At 33.8% G+C, this 21,750-nt stretch overlaps 1 protein-coding gene and 2 long non-coding RNA genes across 3 annotated transcripts in view; 1 reads left to right on the forward strand and 2 right to left on the reverse strand.

Annotated features, from left to right (window-relative positions):
* LOC145307461 (uncharacterized) overlaps positions 1-17,486 on the forward strand; it is a 102,693-nt gene extending 85,207 nt beyond the window's left edge. Inside the window, exon 2 of the long non-coding RNA XR_013875479.1 lies at positions 17,443-17,486. This is a non-coding gene — a long non-coding RNA (uncharacterized LOC145307461). The remainder of the gene's footprint in view (positions 1-17,442) is intronic.
* On the reverse strand, positions 6,237-6,855 carry LOC145307384 (uncharacterized). The gene is made up of 2 exons (XR_013875428.1): positions 6,739-6,855; positions 6,237-6,302 (listed from the first exon to the last, which is right to left on the reverse strand). It is a non-coding gene; the product is annotated as an uncharacterized LOC145307384 (long non-coding RNA).
* A 1,296-nt stretch (positions 17,487-18,782) lies between the features above and the next one.
* Positions 18,783-21,750, reverse strand: part of LOC145307460 (uncharacterized) — a 32,309-nt gene continuing 29,341 nt past the window's right edge. The window contains exons 22-24 of the mRNA XM_080149903.1: positions 20,973-21,078; positions 20,276-20,390; positions 18,783-18,877 (exon numbers count right to left, since the gene is read on the reverse strand). Coding sequence (XP_080006029.1) covers positions 18,794-18,877; positions 20,276-20,390; positions 20,973-21,078 — 305 coding nt within the window. The 3' untranslated portion in view covers positions 18,783-18,793. The remainder of the gene's footprint in view (positions 18,878-20,275; positions 20,391-20,972; positions 21,079-21,750) is intronic.

Here is a 21,750-nt window from a genome sequence, read left to right on the forward strand (position 1 = left end):
TCTGTCTCTTTCTCTCTCTCTTCTTTTCTCTGTCTATCTCCTCTTTTTTCTCTCTTTCTCTCTCTGTGTCTCTCTCATTCTCTCTCTCTCTCTCCCTCTTTATCTCTTTCTATCGTACTTTGTCATTCTTTCTCTCTCTCTCTCTCTCTCTCTCTCTCTCTCTCCCTCTTTCTCTCTCTTTCTGTCTCTGTCTATCATACTTTGTCTTTCTCTCTGTCTCTTTCTCTCTCTCTTCTTTTCTCTGTCTATCTCCTCTTTTTTCTCTCTTTCTCTCTCTGTGTCTCTCTCATTCTCTCTCTCTCTCTCCCTCTTTATCTCTTTCTATCGTACTTTGTCATTCTTCCTCTCTCTCTCTCTCTCTCTCTCTCTCTCTCCCTCTTTCTCTCTCTTTCTGTCTCTGTCTATCATACTTTGTCTTTCTCTCTGTCACTTTCTCTCTCTCTCATTCTCTCTTGGTCTCTTTCTCTCTCGCTTTCTTCTCTCTCTTCTTTTCTCTGTCTATCTCCTCTTTTTTCTCTCTTTCTCTCTTTCTCTCTCTCTCTCTCTCTCCCTCTTTCTCTCTCTCTATCTCTCTCCTTCTATCTCTCTCTTTATCTCTCTCTATCATACTTTGTCTTTCTCTCTGTCTCTTTCTCTCTCTCTCATTCTCTCTTCTTTTCTCTGTCTATCTCCTCTTTTTTCTCTCTTTCTCTCTCTGTGTCTCTCTTATTCTCTCTCTCTCTCTCTCTTACAATTAGTGGTTGTAACGTTTGGAAACTTAACTTGATAAACAAATCAAAATTCACTAAAAGTCCCCAAAGTTGCGAAGCTAATGAATAAGAAAACCTTGGGGACTAGTGTAATAATCAGACCCTTGTCCACTCTCTCTTACAGATAAGTTTTCCAATGATCGAAGACAAATATTTTTAGGATGGGGGGGGGGGGTTAAATATAGGGTTGGGCCGGATACTTTTTTGGCCGGATACCGGATATCCGGGTAATTTCTAATGCCGAATATCCGGTTCCGGCCGGATATCTGGCCAACGTTTGATATCCGGCAATTTACCGGATATACGGCCGGATAACCGGAAATACAGCGTCAAAAATCAGCCGGATATCATGTAACCAATTGTTTTAATATCCGGTATCCGGCCGGATATTGAAAATGGCCGGATATCCGGCCCAACCATAGTTTAATAAGACAAAATTTTATGTTGGGGGGGGAGGGGGGGTAGTTTCAAGAACCCCCCCCCTCTCAAGTACGATATAATAATTTCAACAAATATTATTTAATTAATTTTATTATTTTAATATAAAATTCAAATACATCTAAAAATATAATATAAAATAAAATAATTTTCTTTACAAAGTATATAATTCTAATTTTCACATATTTTTATATGATTGTAACTGGTAAATATAAATGCCACGGAAATAATCTCTTTTTTCCTGAAAATAAATATTCGGGTCATGTGAAGGAAACCAAGTTGCGGGTTTCATCGTATTTTCACAGTAGCTTTTGGATTTAGGTTAGGTTAGGTTAAGTAAATGTTAATGATTGCCCCGCAGGGTTAGAAAATATACCCCGCAGGGCTAGAGTCCTCAGCAGGGGCTAGAAATAGGAGAAAAGCTACTGTGAAAATATGATGAAACCCGCCACTTCGTTTTCTTTCTATGATCCAAAAATATTCTTTTATTAATTTAAAAAAAAAAATTTCTGGTGCTGAGCCCATAATATATGTGAAGTAGTTTCCCCAGAATCTTTTTTGGGGGGAGGGGAAATTTTCATTTTTGGGGGGTTGGGGGTATACCCCGCCCCAAGAAAATAGCCTAAAACCACCACAGGACCAGTATGTATATTCCCTGAAGTGTATAATCCAATCGGTTCAGTGGTTACCGAGATCTTAAGGGACAGACATCAAGCTACTTTGTATTATAGATTAATATGAAATAGAATGTTTTTTGTCCAGCAAGATATTTGGAGCAGTAAGAAGTAAGAAATAAGTGAGTTTTTCTGACCCAGTTTTTATTAGTTCTGGTGACAATATGCTTATATCTTTGTTCAGCGGTTAGCAAACATACAAGTACACAGACAAAAAGACATCCTGTTACTTTAGTATAAGGATAAGGGGGAAGGGCAGGGGTTTCAGTGCGCGACTAGGCACTGTCAGGAAATACACAAATCTTTAAAGTAACCAGATCTAAATATAACATATTATTTATAAAATTAGATATTCAAAATATAAAAAAAACATATAAAGTGCCACTAGAAGCCTCTAGGGACGTAGCCGCTAGTTATCGAAATATTTTACTTGTATAAAAAAATTTAATAAAATTATTCCAGGAACACATAATTTTATAAAACAACGAGTTTAATTCTTAGAAAAATAACAAAAAATTTTCAAAATAAAATGAAAGATTTTTCATAAAAAGTTTGGAAGATTTTTTGTTTAAAAATAATAAATTTCTACTTTGAAAAAAATAACAAAATAGCTAAACTTTTCAATTATTAGGGTCGGCCCATCTGTTCGTCCGTAACAATTAGCTCTTTTCGTTAATTTAGGCAAGTTAGAATTGTCCTATCAAACTCAAACTTTGCATGGTGATGCCTGTAGTAGTTAGGTATGATATAGAAAACGTTGCATATACTTGTTACATCCGTACGTCCATTTGAAACATGCTGATTTTTTATGATATAATTATCCTATTCGTCTGCTTTTGTAACAAAGATTCCTAGGAAAACAAGGTAAAATATTTTAAGTGAAGCGTCTCTATAATCAAGTCCTAAAAATGTAATTATTTCCCTTAAACAGAATCAAAGAAGTTTATATACAATATTTTATACCTTTAAATTAAGAATTAATACAATCTGCAAGTGTTCATGTTCGTTCTTTCTACTGTTTGATTTCAGAACTTTGTTTTAGCTCGGGACCTTTTTCTTCTGCTACCAAATTCCTTTCTGCTCTTTTTCATTAGCTAGCACATTCCTTTCTGCTCTTTTGTAGCAACTTGACTGTGTTAACCCTTAACAGTCGGGCCCCTTGCCGCACCTTAATCAGTCGGGGGGGGGGGCGTTCAACGCCCCCCCATATTATCTCAGTTCCTATTAAAGCTAGAGGGCTAAATTTTTTTGTACAAGTTCCCTGTGTTATGATGAATTTCCGACCTTAAGTAAGTCAAAGTCAATTTTCGCTTCCTTCACCATTTTATTTAACAACCTTTGTTTTTAGGTCCTTTTTTACTTAAAAATTTCAAACGGCTGTAATTTTCTTATTTTTGAAGCTAGAAGAACAATTTTTTTGCAGAAAATGTTTATCTTTATGTAAATTTTATATTGGAAATGTCAAAATATAAATTTCAGCGGCCGCAGCTGTACTTGGCAGCTGCCAGCCGCCGCAGTCGGCGGGAAAACGGCGGTGGATCTTTATGAAATTTTAATACGTTATGTAGACATGTAAGAAAAGCTTAAGTTTAAAATTTGAAGTCTCTAAGTCAAAAATTGAGGCCACAGGAGCCTTTTAAAGATTTCTGGGTCGTGGAGGATCAGGTCCTGCAGGATCATACCTGGAACCTGAAATTGACTTGAACACCTGTATTTCATATAAGGATGTACTACTAGAGGATATTTTAGTATTTTGGCAAGATAAAATACTTTGTTTAAGTCAAAAAAATATTTTTGCTCTTTACCTGGATGACCCTGCCAGTTTTGCTGGCATCCTGTGCCCGCCAGGATGGAGATATTCAAAAAATTCCAACTCTCAGTTATGTGTCATACCCAAACTTAAAAAGTCAGGCAGTTTGGGCTCTTTATCTTTCACACACATAAAATGAGATAGAAAAAACCGGATGGGGGGGCGTTCAACGCCCCCCCCCCCCCCGACCGTTAAGGGTTAATATTCCGGACATAACTGGTTGATTTTCAAAGACCCGATTGAAAGACGGCACAGGGTCCTCGGGGTGGGGAAATAGAATTATTTAACCCCTTCCTTCTATAGTATTTTACTCTAATATCATAAGAATTGGCTTTTAATCTAAAATTTAAAATATCAAAGAGATAAAAAATATAATTAAAATTTGAGTCCTTGTTTACTTACAAACTTCAAATAGCTTCGCCCCTAGCCTCTAGGAGCTTTGCCCCAAGAGGTTTTTTCAAATATTTTTTTGTATTTTAGATTTAAGAGAAAATATTTTTTTTTGGAGTGGGGGGTTTCTTCGACATCTCTATTTTGATTTTAGTTTTAAAAAGAATATTTTTTTAGCGGGGGGAGTATTTTTCATTTTTTGGGTGGGTTTGAGGTGTCCCACCCCCCAAGAAAATAGTTGAAAACCTTCATGGGACCTATGAGAAGGGAGTGGATACAAACCGCGACAGTTAAAAAACCGCGATAGTTACAAAACCGCCACATAACAAAACCGCGACATTAACAAAACCGCGATCATAACAAAAATATAACTATGTAGGAATTTTTGTAGGAATACATGGCCGCAGCGCTCGGCCCCCTGGCCTGCCTAGCCGCGGGCGCTCGGCCCCTTTGCCCTTAACCTAACCTAACCTAACCTAAATATTGTAAAAAAAATATTAAAAATTTGAAAAAAATCTACCAACCACTTTTTGTAAAATCCACGAAATTCTGAACTATAAATAAGTTAATGTACATTAAACATTCAAACATATAGGTTAGGTTATAGGCAAGGGGGCCGAGCGCCCGCGGCTAGGCAGGCCAGGGGGCCGAGCTCTGCGGCCATGACCTTCTAGCATTAAGATTTTTTTAATTATAGATTTTTAGTATTACAGATTTTTTTGTAATGTCGCGGTTTTGTTATGGGGCGGTTTTGTAACTGTCGCGGTTTTGTATCCACTCCATGAGAAGCTACCATGTAAAGATGAAGACGATAGGTTCAGTGGTGAGAGATATCCTTTGGTACAAACAAACAGACAGACATCGTTCTACTTTGTATTATAGATAAGATATTTTTATCTACATGTAGTGCATAAGCTTGTTGTCATAAAGATGATAGGTTCGAATCTTTGCCCAACACCAGATCAAAACTAATAACAGTAAAAGTTTTGCCTACTGCCGCTATAACAGATGGGAGACGAGAAAGTCTAGGAATTGATCTAGCACCCCAATTAACATGCAGGTGGACAAAACAATGTATGTATCAGATGAGCATATGTAATAGGAGCCAAGAAAAGCATGTTTGCCCCATAGTGTTACGGACTGAAGGACACTGTGAACTATAAAGTAGCTTAGCTACTAACAAGAATGACAACATCCACAAGTAGTGAAGCACAAAATCTATAATGAAATAGACAAGCAAAGTGAGTTATAGAGCAGATTAACTGTTATATGAAAATAAATATGCAAAAACTTAAAATCACGAAAACTTAACAAATTAAGGTTTATGTCTGAAAATCTTTAAAAAAGAAAAGCAGCTTAAAGCAATCATACTACCATAGATTTTTCATACCTAATCATGGAGCACTTAGAAGGAAATATAGGCAAGAAGTTTCAGGTGTGTAACTTTTGTAGGAGCCGAGAAAATCTTTTGCAAAGAGTAAAAGCAACTGAAAAGCTGTTAAAAAGAAGTCCGGCCCCTATTGATGCTTTATACTTAATTATGCTCCATATTAATGGGAATATTGCCTAAGTTATTCAGCAGAAAAGCATCAAATGCTGTAAATTGCAAAAGTACATTAATTAAACTGTTTACAATATTACAAGTACCAACCCTTTTCTTAAATATACATTTTTAATCAAAATATACTTTTGCATTAAACTTTTAAACAACAGTTTGAACTCATCAAAACATTTGATGATGTTGCACCAAAAAGTGCTTAACATTTCAAAGTTTTTTTCATATAAAACCATGGTGAAACATAGCTTTATAGTCAATAAACCAAATATTAAACATAAACCTAATAATTCACTAAAAACTACTATGGATCAATGCTCTCGTTCGTGGATAGTCCCCTTTTAAAATAATTCTTAATAATGAAACAATAGGTAGAATAGTTCCGAAACTGCTTGTTTTTACCAATTTGAAAGATTAAGCACTAGTCCCCAAAGTTTTTAGGCGAAAAAAATTAGAGAACGTACTTATAAAACTTTGGGTACTAGTCCAATAATCCTTCTCAAGAAGGTCAAAACCGTATAGACAAGTATCCAGCCATTCCTATTCTAAAGTACAGTTATGGACGGACGTACAAACCTAAATTGTGGATTAGCTACTATCCAATTAGAATAAATAAAAACTTTCATATTTTGTCAGTTTATTTCAAGTTTCACAGGCTGACACATGTGTTTTACCAACATAAGGAACTATAAATCAATGGAAGTAGGGCGTTTTGTCACTTTCTGAAACATCGTAATCAATGGGCTTGAGTTTTCGGTTAGACTAAGTTTGGTAGGTATGATTCCATTTGAAATTTATTTTCTTTCAAAAATCACTAAACCTCTTAATCAGTTTAAATAGTTATTTATCGTATTATAGACAGCTTCTGCAGATATTAAAATTAAATATTATAGGTTGAAACCAATTTTTGTTAAACCCGAGTGGCCGTAGACACGGACTAACAAAACTGGTATTAATCTTATGATTTTTATTTCAATATTCATGGATATACGATGCTATACATGATTTTTCAACATGTTCAATCGAAATCTAGTATAGCGGATATTTTCTATACCTAGTAAACATAGTCCGAAACCAATCAATCCCCACAGAGTTCACGAAAGTGACAAAATTATCCCCCACCCCTTAAAATATGAACCACATTAAGATGAATTATAAACAGTTAGGTATAATCTAATTTATTTTCAACAATTTGTTTTTAGAGAAAATTAAAATACATTTTACACCAATGACGAAATTAATTAGGAAATAAATCACAAAACCTATACGTGTTTTTCAGCTGTCGTTGGGGGGCAACACATCGTAAAATTGAGGACCTCTCCATTTGCCCCCCAAATATTATTTTATATTTATTTCGCTTGTTGGTTATACCTTATTCCTGCTTTATACTTAATTATGCTCCATATTGATGGGAATATTGCCTAAGTTATTCAGCCATCTATCTTTTACAGGAGCCGAGAAAATCAGTTTTGAAAAATAAAAGCGGTTAAAAAGCTGCTTAAAAGTAGTCCGACTGCTATTGATGTTTAATACTTAATTATGCTCCATAATGAAAGCAATATTGACATAACGTTTTAATCGTCTACATTTTGTAGAAGCCAAGAAAATCAGTTTTGAAAAATAAAAGCTCCTAAAAATTTGCTTAAAAGCAGTCCGACCGCCGTGGATATTGCATACTTTATTATGCTCCTTAATGAAGGTAATACTGACAAGAATTTTCTGCTGTCATTCTTTTATGGGAACCGAAAAAAAAACTAGTTATAAAAAGAAAGAGGATAAAAAGCTGCTTAAAAAGAGTCCGACCTTCATGGATGTTTTATACTTAATTATGCTCCATATTTATGGGATTGTTGACAAGAAGTTTCAGCCTTCTCTCTTTTATAGGAGCCGAAAAAATCAGTTTTTAAAAGTAAAAGCGACTAAAACTCTGCTTAAAAGCAGTCCAACCGCCAAGGATGTTTTTTACTTAATTATGCTCCATAATGAAAGCAATATTGACAAGAAGTTTCAGCTATCTATCTTTTATAGGGAGCCAAGTAAAACATGTTTTTCCCCAAAACGGACATACGGACAATTCAAAATATAGAGTAATTTCGCTACTAAAAAAACTACAATTATTATTATTATTATTATTTACTTAGTATATAAAAAGGATTTCCTACACAAAACATTCTTAGAATGACAATTTCAATAATTCATTGGGTACAGGTCCCTTTCGTGGCAACGCCTCTTAAGGGGCGTTTTGTTGTATTTATACAGTATCTTTTGATAGGTTAGGTAATTGCCCCGCAGGGTTAGGCAATTGGCCACGCTGGGGCTAGAAACAGGGGGAAAGCTACTTAAAAAATACGACGAAATGTCCCTCAAAAGGCGTTGCCCCGAAAGGGACTATACCCCAATAACTAATAATTTAGATCCAGTTGAAATTAATCTAATTTTCCAGTATGGCTTCGAATCTGCTGGATTAGAACCGGTTCGGTCAGCCATACTGAAAAATCATGTATATAGCATCGTATTACTACTGACTATTTTTAACGAATATTAAAATAAAAACTATAAAATTAACACCAGTTTTGTTAGCCTTCGGTCCCTCATAGCAAACAAAACTAATTATAATCTTTCATTTTAATATCCGCGGCAAGCTGTCTATATAACGATGCTTTAAATAACTATTTTTTAAAACTTTAAAGGCTGCTTACAGTCAAACGGCAGTTTATATATAGATTTAACACATTATTAGAGTTAGATTAATATCAGGGAAGGGGATATTATGTTTATTATCATTGGGGATCAATATCAATATCAATTGTCTTATCCCTTAGGACCCATACTTCACACCCCCCCCCCCAATTATATTAAACAAATCACCCCCCTGTGGAGATTAAAATTATTGGTAAAAAAGTTAAGGCACATTTATTTTTATAAACTAGTTAAGTGCCGCTAGCCGTTTTGTCGTCAGCAACCTTTAAAGCTGCCTTCATAGAACTATCCAATTTTTTTCAATAGTTTTAACCCATTATTGCCGAACTTCCCCCCTGTCGTCAGAATCGCTTCAAATTTTGAACACAGCTTGCTTAAGGGATTGTAAGACATTTGTATTTTTAGATTTTTTGATTTGTGGCATACCAAAGAAGTTTTTTTTTGCGTCGTTTCCGACGCATTCGGACTAATCATTTTTCCCATGCGTCTATTATGTACCATATCGGACTAATCATCTTAGGCTTTTACTGTATAATCTATTAGTTGCTTCGCCCCTAACCTCTAGGGTGGGTGGGGAATGTCAGAAAAATAGCATAAAGCCATCCCAAGATATTTATAAAGCTTTCCTGATAAGTAAAACCAATTCAGACCTGAAATTTCTATAATCTTTAGCTTCAGACAAAAACCTTACTACTTTATAGTATGGAACACTATACTAGCAGCGGTTACGCCCCTAGAGGCATTAAGGGACCCTTGGGTTGGGGGGGAGTCAAACACCCTCTTTTAATTACAGTTTTTAGAGAAAAATTGATAAAAAATTTTGAGAGTGGTTTATTATTTTCTAGGGGTGATTTCTCCTAGGGCGGTTGTGGTACTCTCCCCCAAAATAGTTACAAACCTTACCAGGTCCTATGAGAAGCTACCATGTAAAGGAGAACAATATCGGTTCAGTGGTTAGTGAGATCCCTTTGTACACACAGACACATATATAATATATATAGAATGTATATCCTGTTACTTTATTTTAAGGATGTACATAACACAGATACTTTACAATCAGTGTCTGTCTGTACGTCCATTCGTCTGTATAAAACAATTCAGAATATAATTATTTGGTACTAGTAGCTACGCTCTAGAGGCCTTTAGGGGCACTTGAGATGGGGAGAGGTCATTGAATTCAACAACAATATTTTTGTTTTAGATTTAAAAAGAATTAATTTAATTAAGTTAATTCTATTTTTTTTGTGCTGGCGATTTCTCTTTGGGGTTTTTTTTAAGGGGCGATTTCTCTTTGGAGGGTGGTGATACTCTCCCCCAAAATAATTATAAACCTTAACAGGTTCTATGAGAAGCTACCATGTAAAGGAGAACAATATCGGTTCAGTGGTTAGTGAGATCCCTTAGTACACACAGACACATGTAGAATGTATTATATCCTGTTACTTTATTATAAGGATACATCACACAGATACTCTACAATCAGTGTCTGTCTGTACGTCCATTCGTCTGTATAAAACAATTCAGAATATAATTATTTGGTACCAATGGCTACGCCTCTAGAGGCCTTTAGGGGCACTTGAGATGGGGAGAGGTCATTGAATTCAACAACAATGTTTTTTTATTTTAGATTTTAAAAGAATTAATTTCATGTAGTTTATTCTATTTTTTCTTGTGTTGGTTTTTTTTTTAAGGGGCGATTTCTCTTTGGAGGGTGGAGGTAACCTCCCAAAAAATAGTTATAAACCTTCCCAGGACCTATGAGAAGCTACAAAGTAAAAAAAGCATATCAGTTAAGCAGATACACAGAGAGATATCCTTTCACTCTATTACAATGCTTTAGCTAAGAAATATGATTTTGTCGACAATTATATTGAACAACCCAATACATGACAAACCCTCGCCCCCCCCCCGCCCAGCCCCTGATAGTCCCAAAAGTTTTATAATAACTTTTTCTTATTTGTTGTCTTGTCAACTTTGGGGAATTGTATTTGTATTTTGATTGGTTGGTTTATTAAGTTAAGTGTCCAAATGTTTCAACCACTAAATGTAATCTACAGAAAGATTTTATGGTATAATAGCCCTGAGTAAGTACATCAATTTATCGGTAATTGACTTATTACTTTAGATCCCTAACAAATACATTTCTTAGTTGTAGTGTAGTTGTTAATTAATTGGATGCAATTGTGTATATACAGACGGACGTATATACAGACAGACCATAATTGTAGAGTATCTGCGCTATTTTCATGAATCCCTTTACAGCTAGGCTGCAAAAAAATTACAGAAGTATAAACATATTTACAGTCTTTAATTGGCTGTAATTTTGATATATAGACAGACATACATACATTCCCTAGTTGTAAGGTAGCTATTATTTATTTGGATGCAATTGTGGAAATAAAGACAGGTGGACGTACAGACAGACCCTAGTTGTAGATTATCTGCGCTACTATTTTTATATCCTTAAAATAAAGTAACAGGTTATTGTATGTCTTTGTGTGTGTACCAAAGGACCTTGCTAACCACTGAACCTATATGGTGCTCCGTTACATGGTAGCTTCTTCTAGGTCCTGGTAAGGTTTATAGCTATTTTGAAGGAGGGTACCACCACCATCCCGAGAGAAATCACCCCTAGAAAATAAAAAAAAAAAATTAAAAAAAAACTTTTTCTTTAAAAAATTGTAATTGAAAGAGGGGATTTGACTCCCCCCGCAACCTAAGGGCCCCTAGATGCCTCTAGGGGCGTAGCCGCTGCTTGTATTGTATTCCATACTAAAAAGTAGTAAGGTTTTTTATCTCAAGCCAAAGATTACAGAAATTGCGGGTCTGAATTGGTTTTACTTATCAGGGAAGCTTTATAAACACCTTGGGATAGTTTTGTGCTATTTTCCTGAAATCCCCCACCCACCCTAGAGGTTAGGGGCGAAGCAACTAGCAGATTATAGGAGATTATACAGTAAGATTCTAAAATGATTAGTCCTATAAGGTCAAAAAGGACGCAATGGCTAAAATGATTAGTCCGAATGCGTCGAATACGACGCACAACAAATTATCAAAAAAAAGTATGTAAACTAACTAAAATTAAAGAAAACTTAGCAGAAACTAAAAATATATAATAAATGCTATAATTAATTATAAATAAGTATGTTTTAATTCATTAATAGAAAAAAGTTAGACCTGGTGTGGAAATTTTTTCCTATTTTTTCCACCTCTGCCATGAAAATATGATTTCATCTGGTCATCGAATTAAGTGAGAGCTTAAGCAATGTAGAGGACAAAACTTGAAGCTCTATTCAGTTATTTACAAACATTTAAAAAGGACAGCACAAAAAAATAGAGTGATAGTATAGGTTTGAATTTGTGCGTCGTTTAAGACCCTATTGTCATTAATGGGTTAATAATTGTTTAATACTACTAATTTCATATAATTAATACATTAGTACATAATAGTATATTTGGCAGGGCCCGACAGCCGCCTTTAAAACCGCCGACAAACCGCCAAATTATCTATACAAATTGCGGTGGTTTTTTTGGGGGGCGTCTACCAAGTCCTGAATTTTGGTTTGTTAGTAGAATTAATTTGGTATAAAAGAGGGGTAAAAGCTCATTTTTTTAACGAATAAAAATTAGGGTTGGGCTGGATATCCGGCCATTTTTAATATCCGGCCGGATACCGAATATTGAAACAATTCAGATACCCGATCGGACATTTGGTCTTTTTCAATATCCAGCCGGATTTCCGGCATTTGAAATCAGCCGGATATCCAGTATCCGGCCAAAAAAGTATCCGGTCCAACCCTAATAAAAATACAAATAATCAAGTAGGTAATAGGTAATTGGTGGGGGAGGGATGTGCAATTTATGCAAAGAAATGAACCAAAAACCGCCGTTTTTTACTATTATCCCCAATAAATGGCGGTTTTTGGTATATTTTCTTCCAAAAAGTTACAAATCTTCCACCCCCCCTTCCCCTAAATAAACATGGCAATACTTGGTAATTAATATATATTTCTAGTTTAGTTTTATTTAGACAATTGACTGCGGATACGAAAATTAAATATTAAATAGGTATTTGTTATCTTGGTATTTTAGATTTTGCTTTGTTTCTATAATTTATGCATGTTACGTCCAAGGGGGGGGGGGGTAAAGGGGTGTTAACCCCCCTCATCAACCCTTCATTTTACCACCTTAAAGTTTTATAAATTCCTTAGATTACCCCCCCCCCTCCCCCCCTATCAAACCTTTGAAACCCTCAAACATTTAAAACCCATCATTTTACTTCCCTCAACATAAAAAGCTTGGACGTCCTTCATTCATACTAGACATGAATTTTCATCCCGAATTTTAAACAGTTTGTAAGCCGAGGCTGATTTTTTAAAGAAAAAAATCTTCAAATTTGCAAAGAAAAATCTATGAACTGAAAAACATTGAAAAGATAAGGAAATATTTAAAATCAGTGCTCGGCAGCATAAGCAACAAATTTAAATCCGCTTGTATGCAAAAGAAAAAAAAATTCTGAAAGATGGATTGTCTGTTCAGAAAAAGGTTTAGACATCCAGCTGAGTTTAAAGGTTATAATATGATGATTTTACTGAGGCTTATACGTGGCTGACAAAAATAATAAATTTTTATTTTCGTATTTAAAGTCAATTATCAAAACCAAACAAAAAAATATATTTTCATATATGAAAAAACTTTTTTTTTAATGAAATTGCTAAATATAAAAATAAAATCCTTACAGTTTTTTTTTATAGATAATATTTTACAAAATATAACTAAAAGCATAAAATTAAAATTAATATTTTTATACAATAAACTTTGGTTGTTAGTAGACTTAGTTAATATTCTATTAAGTTTTCAGGTTAAGTGAAGTTCACGGTAAAATATTCCTGGTAACGAATATTTCCAAAAATCTGTTAACGGCCAAATGGTGGAACGTATAGATTAAGGTCGCACAGAATTATAACCGACAAGAAAAAGCCTTGCACAGTTATTTCGTACAGTGTACATAAATGCGCGAAAAAGACTTTTTTACTAGTTTTTCTTCAGTGAAGCTTTCCCTGTGCATCATTGGATCTTGACTATTCCAGATTATTTGTTGGCCGCTTTTTAATGCTGCTTAACACGGTGTGCGGGCATGACATGTACGTTCAGCCGTTTGGCAGCAAGCAGTCTTTAATATTCATAATAGATATTCGTTACCAGAAATATTTTACCGTGAACTGCAATAAATCCAAGTTTTTTTAATCATAGCGGCCATTGGGGTAAAATGTATTACCCCAAACCACGGGTTTATAATAAATATATATTATCAGAATGTACAAATTATTATTCTTTAAGACTTCTATGTTAATCATTTTTTAAAAAATTCGCATTTTTCTTTTACATTACATGATTCTAATATCTTAAGAAAACTATCTATTTGCTATTTGTTAATTAAAAGGGGGGGGGGGTATTACAATAGCTTTAAAAACTTATTGCCCCCCAATTCTTAATGTTTTAAACATCCCTAAAAATTACTGAGCGAAGGGGGGGGCGCAGATAACACCCCCCACCCCACATTATTTTTTAAGCACAAATATATATATTAGGTTAGGTATATAAAATTAAAATGTATAAAAATATGGTAAAATGGTAGATTAATTATAAATTAATAATATATAAATTAGAAAAAGTATAGGTTTAGTAAAAATGTTAGGTAATAACTTAAAAATTCATAAAATTAAAAATTAAAACTTTTTTTATTAATTTGTTAAACCTACTAATAATCATATTATTTTACTAATATAAATTGAATAAATGTGTTAAAATTAGCTCCTCTTACATAAAAACAGGTCTTTACAGCTGCCAAACAGCCACCAGCCAGCCGCCAAAATAAAGTCACTTTGCTGCTTAAATATTTTTCCTGGGATGGGGTGTGCTTGCAGAGAGAGAGAGAGAGAGAGAGAAGAGAGAGAAAGAAAGAGAGAGAGAAAGAGAGAGAAAGAAAAAAAGAGAAAGAGAGAGGGGGAGAAAAAAGTGAGAGATAGATAAAAGTGAATGCATAACGGCTGTTTTCTTGGTTGGTTGGTTGGTCGTAGAGAGAGAGAGAAAAAGAGAGAGAGGGGGAGAGAGGGAGAGACATAGAGAGACGGAGAAATAAGGAGAGAGAGAGAAAGAGAGATAGAGATAGATAGATAGATAGAGAGAGAGAGAGAGCGCAAAAGAGATAGCGAGGGAGAGAAAGATAGGGTTCTTAATATTAATAGGCCCATAACGAGAGGGAGAAAGAGAGAGAGAGAAAGAAAGAGAGAGACAAAGAGAAAGCGAGGAAGAAAGAGAGATGGTTCTTAACATTCTAAGCATCCATATGAGAGAGAGAGAGAAAGAGAAAAAAAAAGAGAGATGGAGAAAAAGTGAGAGAGAGAGAAAAACAAAGGTTCTAACTATTGATAGTGACTGTTTGATAGCTGCCGAGCCCCACAAACAAGAATTTAAAAAGGTACATAATGATTATCATTGATGATCTTGGAATTTCAAAAATAAATGCGAAACTGTAGAATTTTGAGATGTACAAAAAATAGTACATTGTAAAAAGTAGTACATTGTAAAAGAAAAGTGGAGTAACTAGGGATCTAAAGGGATAAGACAATGGCCGATAAATTGAAGTACACTCCCAATGATGATATACAGTCTACCCTTTGTGTATAATGGTTGTTGAAACGTCTGAACAAACCAATCAAAATTCAAGTAAAGTCCCCAAAGTTATCATAAAACTTTGGGGACTAGTGTAATAAACAGCCTAATGACCACTCTCTACTTGGAAAAAAACACATAAAACAAATTTAGTTGAAAATCCCAGGAAGGGAGGGGACATTGGACTGTTTATTACACTAGTCCCCAAAGTTTTATAATAAAGTTTTCCTATTCGTTGGCTTAATAACTTTGGGAACCTATATTGAATCTTGATTGGTTGGTTCATTCAGTTGAGTATCTAAACGTTTCAATCAACCACTATTAAAATCTACATAAGGGATAATTTTGTGTATCATCACTGGGTATTTACATAAATTTATTGGCCATTGTCTTATCCCTTTAGATCCCTGATCTTATAGCATCACAGGAGTAGTGTTTCAAACGCAAAAAATGCTCGATTACAAAAAAAATATTTTTTAAAAAGTTCTATTCTACGCTAAAATGGAGCTTTTTAGTTTAAGCTAAGTAATACAGAAATTTTTTAAAATAAATATTACAATTTTATTCCTATTTTACAAGAGAAATATTACATATAACCTTTTCCCAGTATGGCTTCAAAACCGATAAATATCCGCTGGATTAGAACCGGTTCGGTCAGTCATACTGAAAAATCATGTATAACATCGTATTACAGACATTTATCCACGAATATTAAAATAAAAATCATAAGATAAAAACCAGTTTTGAGCCCGTGTCTTCGGCATTTCTAGGCTAATAAAAAACTGGTTTAAACTTTAGAATTTTTATTTTAATATCCGCGGAAAGATGTCTATAATAGGATTGTATAAATAACTATTCCACTAAAACAGACACGACACAATTTTATATCTAACCACTTTTTCATTTCAAAATCTGGGAATTTTTAATAAGAGGGGCATTTTTTTCGTGTAATTGTTTTAAGTTAGGTGTTGGGTTGTAGTCAAATGCTCTTATTAAGCTAATTTTTAAATCAAACTAAATCTAACTTTTGAAAAAGGGAGAGGTAGGTTTCTGATAAAATCCGTAAAGTTTATGTGTTTTAAGTTAATAACAGTAGTAAAACGATAAAAATTTATGTTAACTTTTAAAAAAATGTTGTCTATAGTTCTTTTCAATAAGAAATACACATATTTAGTGAATATTATCGCTCTACTACTATTTTTAAGCCTTAAAAAGTTAAAACACACACCTTTACGGATTTTACCAGAAACCTACCTCTCCCTTTAAGTTTGAAAATTTCAAGTTCAAATTTGATCCCCTAAGAGCTTACACTCATCCATGATAAGAAAAACAAATACTTTTCAATTATTTACAACTTTGCTTTTATGAAATTTTTCATAAAACTATTCTATATAATTTATTTAAGGCTAAATTTCCGTGACCTTAGCAAAGCAACTGTTAAAAATTGCCATGAATCAACTCACTTCAGGAGTGGTTTTATGAAGAACTTTATAAAAGCAAACTTGTTCAAAATTTTAAATTAATAATCTTTGCTTTTCTTGTCATGATTGTGCGGTAACTCCTAGCGGATGAAAATTGAACATAAAATTTTCAAATCTAATTTTCTCAAAATTAGATTTAGTTGGATTTTAAAATTAACAAAGGGCGTTATTAGACCTACCTAATGATACAATTGCAAAGGCACTTTTGCCTAACACTAAAATAAACTTTTTTCATCTGACCATGGAAAAGTGAAATATATTTAAAAGATAAAGGTATAAGACAATGGCCGATAAATTGATGGACATCCCGATGATGAAACACAAAGTTACCCCTTCTGTAGATTTAAATTAGTGGTTGAAACGTTTAAATACTCAACCAAATAAATTAACCAATCAAAATTCACTAAAGTTCCCAAAGTTGTTAGGCCAACGAATAAGAACACGTTATTATAAAATTTTGGGGACTAGAGTAATAAACATCCCATTGTCCCATCTCTCTCTGTGTGACGTATTAAGAGCATTTGACTGTAACACAACACCCAACTATACGGAGTTATGTAAAAAAAAGACCCTCTTCTAACACAATATCTTTTTACGATTAAGATTTAGATATTTTTGCAAAGGATAGTTTAAGAGTTTTTTTCTTGGTTTATTTATCTATTAAGGCCTAAAAGTAACAATTTTAATCAATATTCTGTGGCCAATCAGAAGTAATCTTTTCAAAACTACTATTAAACTGACCAATCATTGGCCAGCAATTCATATAATTACTATGACCAATCAGATGCAACTATAAAATTAGCCAATAAAAGGCCAGAACTATTAAATTAACTGACCAATGAGAGGCCAGGACTATTAAATTAACTGACCAATGACAGGCCAGTAGAAATGTAAATAACCAATAGTAGGTCAGTGATCAATCTAATTGACCAATTATAGGACATTAAAAAATTTAAAGAACCAATAGCAGTTCAGTTTTCTATCTAAATGACCAATAGTAGTTCAACATTCAATCTAATTAACCAATGGTAGGCCAGCACACAATCTAAATGACCAATGTTAGGCCAGCACACAATCTAGATGACCAATGGTAGGCCCTTTTTGTCCGGGAGCCTCGTTTTCTTGCCCAACCAGAGTCCATTGTGGATTGTGAAGGCGTCGATTGTAACAGTTAAGTGCTTCGTGTGAATTTGGGTAAATTTCTTTCCGCCTACAGACACAAGTGACACAATTTTAATATATACTCTTGAGGGATAAGACAATAGAGGAAGATGTATTGATGATACATTCATTGTGAAACGTTCGCCTATGTCCCTAAAAGCTGAAGTCCAAGTAGTTCCTACAAAAATTAGGTTATGTCCATTTTCAGGGGAGGTATTAAGCTCCCCCCTCCCTCTCCAGGGGGGTGAAGAGGGGCTTGGCTCCTAATATAAAGACAAAGCCTATAATATCTGCATCTGGTTCATCAAGTGGTTCCCAAGTACCCAAAGTTCTATGGTCACGTAGGATTTCAGTAGTAATAATACTGGGTACTTAATTATATCTCCTAAATTTTCATTAGCTATTTTTATAACAACTAGCAGCTTCACCCCTAGGGGCACTTAAGGTGCCAGGAGGAAAAGTCAAACACAATTTTTTTAAAAGTAAAACAAGTTTTTTTGGGGGGATAAAATTTTAAGAGGGTGGTGATACCCTTCCCCAAAATAGTTAAAAACCTTCCCTGGACATATTAAAAGCTTACCTGTACTTACTACTTTATATAATAGGACTAGCAGCTTCGCCCCTAGCCTCTAGGGGCTTTGCCCCAAGAGGTAAGTGAAAAAAAAAATCGAAGGGATTTTTTATTTTTGGTGGGTTGGGGGTGTTCCTTCCCCCAAGAAAATGCCTAAAACCACCGCAGGTATATTCCATGAAGAGTAAAATCCGATCGGTTCAGTGGTTACCGAGATCTTAAAGGACAGACAGACATCATTCTACTTTGTATAGATAGCGTTGCTAAGCTACAATTGTCTATGTGCGCTTGTCTTAGAATAAAGATCACATGACTTAATCTAAAAGTCCTATTGGTTGAATAAGATCCCATGACTAAATCTAAAGCTCTCATTGGTTGAATAAAGATCACATGAATAAATCAAAGGCTCCTATTGGTAGAATAACAACCATATGATAAAATCTAGAGTTCCTATTGGTTGATTACGATTACATGAATAAATCAAAGGCTCCTATTGGTTGAATAACAACCACATGATAAAATCTAGAGTTCCTATTGGTTGAATAAAGATCACATGACTAAATCTAGAGTTCCTATTGGTTGGATAAAATTATGTTCCTGAATTGTATTTATAATAGTTGTCTATCATGTTATCCACAATTTGTTTCGGCCAGTTTCCATAAATTTTAAACACCTAAAAAAAGTAAAACATTTTCTTGTATTCATTTAAATCCAATTAATATCCGGTGGATAAGAACCGGTTCTCATCCATACAAAAAGACTATGTCTAGCATCGTATTATATCCAGCTTTCTATGAATATAAAAATGTACAATTATAAGATTAAAACCAGTTTTTTTAGCCCCGAGGTGCCGAAGGCGGAAAGCCGTTTATAATATGATGCAAGAAATAACTATTCTTGTATTCATTTAAATCCAATTAATATCCGGTGGATAAGAACCGGTTCTCATCCATACAAAAAGACTATGTCTAGCATTGTATTATATCCAGTTTTCTATGAATATAAAAATAAGATTAAAACCAGTTTTCTAGCCCCGAGATGCCGATGTACATTTTATAACCGCGGAAAGCTGTTTATAATACCATGCAAGAAATAACTATTCTTGTATTCATTTTAATCCAATTTAAATCCGGTGGATAAGAACCGGTTCTCATCCATACAAAAAGACTATGTCTAGCATTGTATTATATCCAGTTTTCTATAAATATTAAAATAAAATTAAAACCAGTTTTCTAGCCCCGAGATGCCGATGTACATTTCATAACCGCGGAAAGCTGTCTATAATACCATGCAAGAAATAACTATTTTTGTGCTTTGGATAAAAAATACTTCAAACTATTCATCTATCATTCTATCAATCAATCAATCCATCAAATTATCTGACAATCTATCAATCTCTTCAGTAAATCTATCAATCTATCAGTAAATCAATCAATCAATCTATTTTTAAATAATGAAACTATCGATAATTAACGCAATCTATCAATTATTAATCTAACAATCTAACAATTTTTTAGAATCTATACATCTATTTTTATTGAAAGAATCAATACATCTATTTTACAACAATCTATAAAACATTAATTAACCAATCTATTAGTCAATCTATCAATCTATTTTGTAAACCTATCAATCTATTGTTGAATCAATCGATGAATCAATTGATTAATCATTCAATGCATAAATCAATTTATCAATCAATGAATCAATCAATGCATAAATCAATGCATAAATCAATTAATAAATCAATGAATCAATCAATGCATAAATCTATTTATCAATCAATGAATCAATTGATAATCAATCAATGAATCAATCAATAAATTTAATTAATCTAAGAATCAATTGTTGCATAAAACGATTAATCAATCAATATCAATTTATCAATCAATAAATGAATTGAATCATTCAATAAATTAATTAAATCATAAATGCATTAATCAATGAATCAATTAATGTATCAATCAACAAATCAATCAAACAATCAATCGAAATATAAATGGCTGATTTAATCTAACAATCAAAAAATCAATCGATCAATTAATCAATGAAATAATCAAACAATGATTACCTCTTCAGTGTCCGGGTAGAAAGCGTATAGAGCTCTGAACTGTAGACGATTGTCTCGGAAGAGAAGAAGGAAGTGTGGACAGTCACACCTCTCTATCTCCTCCAACAGGCGCATCCTAAAATTAGTGGTTGAAACATTTGAACACTATCCAAAAAATCAAAATTCAATAACAGTCCCTAAAGTTGTTAAGCCAACAAATAAGAAAACAATATTATAAAACTTTGGGGAATAATATTATAAACAGCTCAGTCTCTGACAAGAATGATAACATCCATAAGTAGAGGAGCACAAAAAATCCAATAGATATAGACAACCAGAAAAAGTTCATTATAAAGCAGATGTTCAGTGGTAAAAAAAGTAAAGTAAAGAAGGAACACCTACTTATGCCAAAAAATCAAAGAAAATCAAGAAACATGTATAATAAGTAGTTAAGTTTTATGTCTTTTGTTCCATAGATGACAGGTTAACTTACAAAAAAAATGTGTTTAGTGTTAATTCACCCTATAATAAAAAGAAAACTATTTTGGTTTGTCCTTAAAAATCCCACTTAGATAACCACCGAACCAATTGCGTTCTCCTTTCAAGGGGAACTAAACACATGTCTCTGAAAGGTTTTAGGCTATCCTAGCTAGCCTAGTCCTATAGGTACTACATCTAAATGAAAAAAATTCAATTTCGACCTAACCCAAGCACTGACCTTGTTTCTCTATTGACAGCCCCCGGGAAGACGACAAATTCTATGGCATTCATGACTATTGGTCGGTTAGACTTGCTCACTGGTTCTCTATACAGGCGGGCTGATACTAAATATTTATATACAATCAATCAATAAATTAAACAAAGTAACAAACTGTCAATCTATAAATCTATAAATATATCAATTAAGGGGGGGGGGGCAGGAAGTTTTGACACATTTGCGTAAACCTGGTGTATAGGCTTTATCTTTGGACTGCGAGGATATGTTATAAAAGAAAAAATCATTCTTATATGATGAATTTCCCCCAGATTTAAGATTTTTTGGATAGGCCTTCGGGTTTTGGAGCTCCAGGTCTCCAGGTGGTCTCTGGACAGGTAAAAATTAAAAAATACTTTTTTTAAAGAGTTAGAGGTAAGCTTATGATACAAAATATGCATGTTTTTTCTTCAAATATGTGAATAACATTTAAAAAGAAGCATATTTTGTTTTATGATTTGACCTCTAACTCTTAAAATTTTTTATTTTTTATTTTTACCTGTACAGAGGCCACCTGGAGGCCTGGAGCTCCGAAACCTGGCGGCCTATTTTTAAATCTGGGGGAAATTTATCATAAAAGAATGATTTTATATTCAATAACCTATCCTCTCAGTTTAAAGATAAGGCCTCTACACCAGGTTTACGCAAATGTGTCAAAACTTCCCCCCCCCCTTATTCTGTCAATCAATCAATCTATCTTTTAATCTACATGGTTTTTCAAGAGAAACATTTTTATAAAATT

Source organism: Acartia tonsa, chromosome 15 (genome assembly GCF_053477335.1).
Source record: "Acartia tonsa isolate MP-2025a chromosome 15, ASM5347733v1, whole genome shotgun sequence".
In the NCBI taxonomy this organism is placed as follows: Eukaryota; Metazoa; Arthropoda; class Copepoda; order Calanoida; family Acartiidae; genus Acartia; species Acartia tonsa.